General features: G+C 50.4%; 2 protein-coding genes across 2 annotated transcripts; both read left to right on the top strand.

Moving 5' to 3' along the window:
* Positions 1–5: 5 nt before the first annotated feature.
* LOC146601511 (argininosuccinate lyase-like) lies at positions 6–2,011 on the top strand (the record flags this gene model as incomplete). Its single annotated transcript, XM_085304438.1, has 5 exons — positions 6–41; positions 326–409; positions 714–794; positions 1,179–1,285; positions 1,770–2,011. Coding segments are annotated over 5 exons (459 nt in total), but the record flags the coding sequence as incomplete, so codon positions are not given.
* Positions 2,012–4,524: 2,513 nt separating this feature from the next.
* Positions 4,525–8,061, top strand: LOC146601510 (argininosuccinate lyase; the record flags this gene model as incomplete). Its single annotated transcript, XM_085304427.1, has 6 exons — positions 4,525–4,780; positions 6,117–6,311; positions 7,066–7,149; positions 7,461–7,517; positions 7,767–7,864; positions 7,984–8,061. Coding segments are annotated over exons 1-6 (530 nt in total), but the record flags the coding sequence as incomplete, so codon positions are not given.
* Between the last annotated feature and the right edge of the window lie 118 nt (positions 8,062–8,179).

Here is an 8,179-nt window from a genome sequence, read left to right as displayed (position 1 = left end):
TTCTCAAAGGACTTCCAAGCACCTACAACAAGGATCTGCAGGTAAAACAAATATTTGCTCTTGCTCCATTTCTCTGAAATGACACAACTGTCTTCTGATCTGCAAGCCTTAGTTCTTGCCTTAGCTTTCCATGCGCAGGGCCTGCTGGGGTGCAGGACWCTAAAAAGGGGGAGCAGGTTGCACTGCACGCCCCAGTTCACCCTGCAGCCCTCAGGGGAGCCCCTCAGATGTCAGTGCCTGCCCTGCTGGCCATGCTGCTCAGGCTGCTGGGCGTTTTGGCTGCTTCAGGTTGACTTACTGCAACTCCATCCATGTTATTGCACAGGAGGACAAGGAGGCTGTCTTTGATGTGGTGGATACCCTGACTGCTGTGCTCCAGATTGCCACTGGAGTCATTTCGACCCTCCAGGTAAGCCTTGACCTCTCATTGCTGAGCACACTCTGCTCCTGCTCGCATCCACAAGGATGGACTGACACAGGAAAGTGAGCCCTAGCCTGGCCCTAAAATGAAAATTCCACCATCTTGCACTCATCTAGGGGCTCACTGCAGCCCCTTTGCCAGCTGCTCAGATCCACCATGCTCTGAGGTCACGTGGGGCAGAGGGCCTTGCAGAGCCAGGTCCCTCCTAGATGAAATGTCCTCACTGTTACAGCCAGTGTGTCCCCAAGCAGGAGCTGATAGTGATGCCTCTCTGTGACCCTCCTCTCTGCAGATCAACAAGGAGAATATGGAGAAAGCTTTGACCCCTGAAATGCTGTCCACTGACCTGGCTCTCTACTTGGTTCGTAAAGGAGTGAGTATCAGAGGGAGACTCTGAGCTGTGATTTCTGTAGACCCACAACAGTGCTCAGCGAGGGCCTGAGATGAGGCCTTCTGTTCTGTCCCCAGGTGAGGATCAGTCTGGGTGAACAAACACGAGAGCTGGAAACCCATTCTTTACATGTATCCCAAGTAGTGGAACTGCTGCCGGGTGGACTTGATAGTAATTTACAGGTGGAGTTCTACCTCTTAATGCCTCCCCTTTTGACACCCCAGAAAACCCGGAGTCAGACTACATTGCCTTAACTCAAAAGCAAACAAAGCAACCAAGCAAAAAAAGACAGCACATCCATCTCTGCGTCTGAGTCTGCAATCCAGCTGCCTGRTCAYTGACTGTTGCCTTTGTTTCTTGTTGCAGTTGCCATTCAGACAAGCCCATGTTGCCTCTGGGAAGGCTATCCACCTTGCTGAGACTAAGGGCATCACCATCAATAATCTCAGCCTGGAAGACCTGAAGAGCATCAGGTCTGTATTATTATTATTTGTCTTAACTCCCTTCAAAAGGTAGGTATCAACYTGCCTCACTAAGGGCTCCCTTGTGGTGCCCTTCAGGGAACAGCTTGGGCAGGGCAGAATCCTCCATGCCTGAATATCAGGAGTTGACAAGGAGACAACACCACTACCACTCAGAGCAAGTAGGGCAGGGGCAGCAAGTAGTGGGTGTTGGGGAGGGAGGACTGGAAGAGACTCATGCCCTAACCTGTGGCACCAGCCCTCCAGAGGAGTCCAGCTCCTTGTTTCATTGCTTTGCCTGAAGCAAATCCTCTGCTCTGTCACCAGCTCCCGCTGCCAGGCACTAGCAGTGCGGAACCAGGACCACACAAGGCCCTTCCCCTGGGAAGAAGGCTCAGGCTCCTCTCCCTCTCCCTCCCTGMAGGCAGTGAGCAGCTGAAGCCAGCAAACGGCACCCMTCGCTCTCTACTCACTCCTCTTCTCTTTGCCTCCCCAGCCCCCTGTTTGGCAGCGACGTGTCCCAGGTCTTCAGCTTCGTCAACAGCGTGGAGCAGTACACGGCCGCGGGAGGCACTGCCAAGAGCAGCGTGACTGCCCAGATTGAGCAGCTGAGGGAGCTGCTGAAGAAGCTGAAGGAACAAGCTTAGAGTGTGGGGAGATATCCCGTGTATGCAGCTTTGTGCTTATCGCACTGATCTGGAGTTAATAAACACAGTGGTGTATTGTAGTTCACTGAAACTCCTGTCTTGCGTGTTCCTTCTCGGGGCAGGACTGAGCTGGGCCTCTTCAGCCCTCAGGAGGCTGYGGAAGGGTTCCCTGGTGCAAAATGSTTAGGGCCCTCTCCTCCCTGGCAGGGGAGCTCTTTTATGGGATGTCAAGCTCTAYGGGGGCTGGTAGTCACAGAGCAGCAAGAGTGTCTGTCCACACCAACAGATCTGGAAATGTGTCTCCGGGGGGTGGATGCAGCACGGACYTGGACCCAGCAGTGCCAGAGCAGGCCGCACAGGGCAGCCTGAGGGACGTCTGTGTGCGYGCACAAAGCGAGACTCCTGGGACTGCACCTGCCACACATGCCACAGCTCCAGCTGTCACTGCCCGGGTTCTGCTTCCCACGCTGCCAGTGCGCTTGCCTTCTGGGAAGAGCGATCAAGTGGCCAGAAGAAGTCTCCTCACTGAATTTGCTTAGCCTGAGGCAGGAGGCGGCCAGCAGGTGATCCCAGACCACCACAAAACCACACATGGCTCTGGCTTACACAAAGCACASGGGTTGTGTGGTCTCTGGCCAAGCTCCTTCCTCTGGGTGACTCAGGCTTGCTCCACCTCCAAGCTAGCTGAGGGCAGAGCACTTGAAAAGAAGCCTGGAATGGCTGGCTGCCTCTAACAAATCATTTACCATCTTCCCTCCTCTCCTTACAAAAAATAAAATCAGAACAAAGACCAGAGAAAGCCTTACTTGACAAATGAAGGGTCATAAACCTGCTRTCTTTCTTAAGGAGAAAATAACTGATTACACAATGCTTGAAACATCACCTCTCCCTTWCTGCTCTGCTTTCATTTCTGGATGAAATGCAAGTGCTACTTGATTCAAAGGCAGAGAASAATCTGTTGTCTATAGGGAAGATGGGGCCATTAGACCATTAGCCATTAGACCAGCTTGGCCTTAGCACCATAGCACTGTGGAGCCACTTTCCATTGTTTCTTTTTTGTCACAGTGTTATGAAGCTGGTGATTTTTTCAGCATCCTCCCCTCCATGCTGAAGCAGTAACAYGCTATTGACTCTGACCACCACAAGACTGTATCACAGGTAGAGAATGGCAGTAACATAGGCATTGCCTCACTGTGTTTAGGTTAGAGGCTCTATCACAAACAGTGCAAAATRTAAATGTCCTGCCAGTAGTAAAGTGCCTCACAGACATAAAGTGCCTTCGCCCTACCTCTGTCGCATTTGTGCTTTAGGATGCAGAAGCACCAGCAACAGAAACTTCCCGTTCTTCAACAATTTGTCCTATCCTCAGCCTCCCCTCATTCTAGCTCTAAACCAGATCCATTCTTTGCCTCAGTTTTGTATGTTCCACACAGCCAATCTTGAGCCCATATCACAGACACCATGAAATAAAAACATTCTGAGCATAAATCTGGTACTTACTGTTTTGCCAACATCCCAGTAATGTCCTGTCAAAGCCCAGAATAAGGACAATGATGCTCCTAAAGAGTAAACAAGACAAGAGGAGCAGTAAAAATGTGGTACTTCAGAATGGAAAGGAACCTGGTGACAAATGGTTCAAACCTGATGTAGGCATCCTGATGCCCTGTTGGCTTCAGATCTGGAAGTCTAAAGGGAAATAGGGTCATCACGTTAGGAAAATGGTCATGAGGTAAACTCTTCAGACTATTCTCAGCATTGTCCACTGGCAGGACAAGAGGCAATGGGCCCAAATGCAAACACAGGAAATTTGGTCTGAATGTAAGAAAACACTGTTTCACTGTGAGGGTAGTTGAACACTGAACAGGTTGCCCAGAAAGGTTGTGGAGTCTCCATTCTTGGAGATATTGAAAACCCAACTAGATTTGGTCCACAGCAACTTGCTCTAGCTGACCATACTTGAGCAGGGGGGGKGGGAGGGTGGTGGTGGTGGGTGGACCAGACAGTCTCAGGGTACCTTCCAATTTGATCTATTCTGTGATTCTATGGTAAATCTTTTAGAGGTGCTGCATTAAGATAGYTAACTATGAAACCAGATAAAAGAATCTGAGCCTTGCTCTGGATTAATCTTGAAGGTAGCACCCTGGAAATTCAGCTGGGAAAGATACTTGCTCATTCACTCCTCCTGTGTCCACTCTGCTATAGAAACCAGCATGCTCTAATCATGTAAAGATCCTACTGCACCTTAAACTTCATCTTCAGTTCAGAAAGGGATGAGTAGTAGGACTGAGAGAAGAACATGGAAAAGACACCTGGACTAGGTCCTTCCAATCTGAATTATCCTTTGATCCTATGAGAACAGGGCTAAGTAAGGAGAAGAAAAAYCCAAATGAGAACAAAAAAAATCAGATATGTTTCCCACACTTYCTCAAAGGCCTTGACATTGAGTAGGGAAAATACGCTATAGTTGGACAGCTCCTAAGACAAGGCAGAAAACCGGTGCCGGTGCTGCAGAATGGCACGGGGGACGGAGCAGGGCTGGCCCTGGGGACACCCCGCCCCGGTGGGGCGGGACAAGCTGCCCGCCCCAGTCTGAGGCATGCAAAAGCCGGGGTGGCGGGGTCGGGAGTAGGAAGCGACCGGGGCTGGGCAGGCAGCGGAGGTTTCTGTCCTGCAGCCCTCRGGCTGGGGCTCTCGATCTCTGGAGAGAAGAGCAGCTCACGGGGGGCCGGGGTAGCAGGCGGGGACCCCGGGGCTGTGCMGGGGGACAGAGCTGAGCCTTGCTGTTCCACAGGTTGCACGAGTTGTGGAGACTGCTACGCACGCAAGCAAAACGTCGGCTGAAATGGCAACCGAGGAGAGGGTGAGCTTTGCTTCTCCTACTGTACTGGTCTCTGGGATGCACTGACTAATGCAAACTGAACTTAGTTGTAATCCAAATTCCTGGCAGCGCAGCCTGCCATTTCCTTTCTTCAGGTTCTTCCTTCTACCAGTGAGAGACTAATAACTGATGCAGTTCACTCCCGCCCATTTGTATTCAGGCTTAGTTTACAACAGCTTGTGTAAACGCTTCTCTGCACAAAAGCTGCAATTTCAGTTTCTGTGCCTGGTAGATGGGGCATGACTGGTCATCTCAGCAAGTCAGGCTTTCTGCCTTCAGAAATGGCTACTACAGTCCTGGCTTCCTCTGCTCCCGGTTACAAATACCCATCAGCTGTCAGAATGTACCAGCCACTTCCTTCTCTGAGCAGATTTCTGTAGCTATCAAAAGTTCTTTTGGTTTTGATTTCTCAATTATAAACCTAAAAGTTCTTTTGGTTTTGATTTCTCAATTATAAACCTATCTGTTGCAACGTTTCTGTTGATCCACCTCTGATTCAGATGGAAATCCACAATACTGAAGATATTCTTAAAATTCCTGTGCTTAGTTCCTTCAAGTGCTTAGTTTCTGGCATGGGGAYTTGATTTCCCATTCCCTCTGTCATTCTTCTGTGGATGCCAGGCTCCATGCTGAGGACCTGTAACACCTTTGAATTCTGATTCTYACCCTCCATTCCCCTACTTCATGCAAATTTTCTGCCAAAAATTGCAGAGCACGTCCTGAACTCTGGARGTGCTTCACTAACTTCAAGCACTTTGTAATTGCAGAAGTATTTTAATGGAACTGGCTTGTRTTGGCTCAGAGCTCTTCTGGCAATCAAAGAAATCGCTTCCTATTTCCTCCACACAAAAAAGACTCTTGATTCCAAACRCTACAAGATACTAGCTTGCACTGTATTCCTCATTGAGCTGTTGACATTTTTCCCTTTTAAGAGGCTATCAGAGAGTAAGGGACCTGCAGATGCCTTACAAGACAAATACATGCTGGTCCTGCACCACATGTCCATATAGTTGTTTGGAAGGATGGGAGATGCTCACTCCATGCYCTGGCTGAACTAAAGCATCTGGGAGCACTCCTGAGCCAGGCCTGACAGCTCGAGGGCTAAATGCTACAAACAGTGACCTGCTCCCATCTCTTCAACTGCTTACAAAAGGTCCAAAGGTCCAGCTGCCTTTCTAGTCAGTGCTACTGCACTGAAAAAAACATGCATGAGCATTGGCCTCTGTACTGGATAAAGRATTCACAGGGTATTCCAAAGGCTGTAGGATCTTAACTGAAGTTAATAGGCCYTTTTTACTTACCCACTCCTTTCTCTCAGGGGGATAAACTTTGGGGAGGAAGGTTTGTCGGAACCACGGATCCCATCATGGAGATTCTGAACTCCTCCATTGCCATTGACCAGAGACTGTCTGAAGTTGATATCCAGGCAAGYGTGGCTTATGCCAAAGCCTTGGAGAAGGCTGGCATCCTCACTAAACCTGAGCTGGAGAAGATCCTGAGTGGCCTGGAAAAGGTATTTATGTCCTTGRCAAACTGTCCCATCTGCTCTGGCTTAGGTACAATTGCTGCACTAGCCCTGCAACCAATGGCAGCCTACCTGACAGCATGTCTGGGCATCTTCCCCGATTTGCTTTTCTAAAAGGCATTCTTAGATATCCTCATGTCCTATTCCTTAAAGCAAGACATTTCCTGAAGCTGTTCCCTGAGAGGGAGGGATGCTGCCCTAACTGATGGGCCAGCCTGAGAGCCCCAGGTATATTCCTTCTCTATACTCTTGGCGACACCTTTTGACTGGCAGTCTGAGTTAGTTATAGTCAATGCATAGTATTGTATAGGGGTGAAGAGCAGTCAGCAGCTAAGCACTTTTCTAAATATCCATTGTTGCTGCTCACCCACCATGGACAACTGTGAGACTATACCATGTTTGTGTAGGAAACTCCGCATGGGCAATACTAAAGCGATGCCTGACGTCTCAGCTCACTTGCTCATTGCAATGCTTATGCCCCCTATAGCCATAACGTTGCAGGATTACCACAGGTACAGAGAGCACAGGGGAATCCCACCAGTGGCACTAGAGAATAACTGCATAGAGCAGGCAGCCGGCTGCGGCCTGAAAGAACAGCAATGCCAGAGCCTGCGTGAGACTCGGGCTTAGGTTCCCGCTGCCATGGCAGAAGTTGCTATTTGTAASGGATACCTACAACCCCCAYGTGCAGTAGGGAAACAGCAGTGGCTGATGGGTGTTTCTGCTGCTGTTTTCTTGGCAGATCTCTGAGGAGTGGTCTAAAGGAGTCTTTGTGGTGAACAAAAGCGATGAGGATATCCACACTGCCAACGAGCGCAGACTGAAGGTTTGGGCCCTCTAACCTTTCCTTCCTGCTACGCTGTACTTAGCTCTGCCTGATGTTAAGCRCACGCCCCTCTGTCCCACGGTAAAACAGCTCAGCACCTTGTACCCCAGGGAAGCTAGAAAGCGTCTACAAGTCCCCTTCTGTGGAAGAGATGAGCGTAGAACCCACCCTTGTCCTGCCCCAGAAGAGATCCCACGGCTACTTACAGGATCCCAGAGCTCAGACCTTCCAGGCAGGCTGGGTCTGCTCTCCCTGGGAGCCTCGCGCTTACTGTTCAGAGACACTGACAGCAATCCTCTTCTGGTCCTCAGGAGCTGATTGGAGATATTGCTGGAAAGCTGCACACTGGAAGAAGCAGGAACGATCAGGTAGGTATACAACCACCAGATTTCTCCACCTCTGCACCTCCCCTTCCTCAGTTTCAGGCAACCACTAATCAGAATGGGCTTTGGTCCTCTTCCTGGAGAGCAAGACATAGGGACTTCCGCTTGTCATAGTGACCAAAGACGCAGCTGATATGAGGGGAGATGTCCCCTCCCATCAGGCTCTCTGCTGAACACTTTGGTCACAAGGGATGTCACATTCCACTCTGGCTGACCTTGGCCAATCTCGTCCAGGTTGTGACCGACCTGAAGCTGTTCATGAAGAACTCCGTCTCTGTGCTGTCCACTCACCTGCTGCAGCTCATTAAGACCCTGGTGGAACGTGCTGCCATGTAAGCCCTTTGCCAAGGCCACAGCCTCAGCCCTTCTAGGGGCAGGRGACTTGCAGGCTTCCTCTTTGACTGGCGCAGATCGGGGCAGCAACAAGATCTCTCTCTCCTTTCACCTGCAGAGAAATTGATGTTATCCTCCCTGGCTACACTCATCTGCAGAAAGCTCAGCCCATCAGATGGAGCCAGTTCTTGCTCAGGTAACCGCCCCTCATTCTCGGCAGCAGCAAGCCTCCTCCACCCCCAGGGCCCCGCTCAGCCTCAGCCTACAAGGGCATCACCCTCCGATGGGGGTAACACACCAAAGCCAGCCTTGCA

The sequence above is a fragment of the Rhea americana genome, unplaced genomic scaffold (genome assembly GCF_003343005.1).
Source record: "Rhea americana isolate MKP2758 unplaced genomic scaffold, rheAme1 scaffold_1007, whole genome shotgun sequence".
In the NCBI taxonomy this organism is placed as follows: domain Eukaryota; kingdom Metazoa; phylum Chordata; class Aves; order Rheiformes; family Rheidae; genus Rhea; species Rhea americana.
This window is presented reverse-complemented; position numbering and strand designations above follow the sequence as displayed.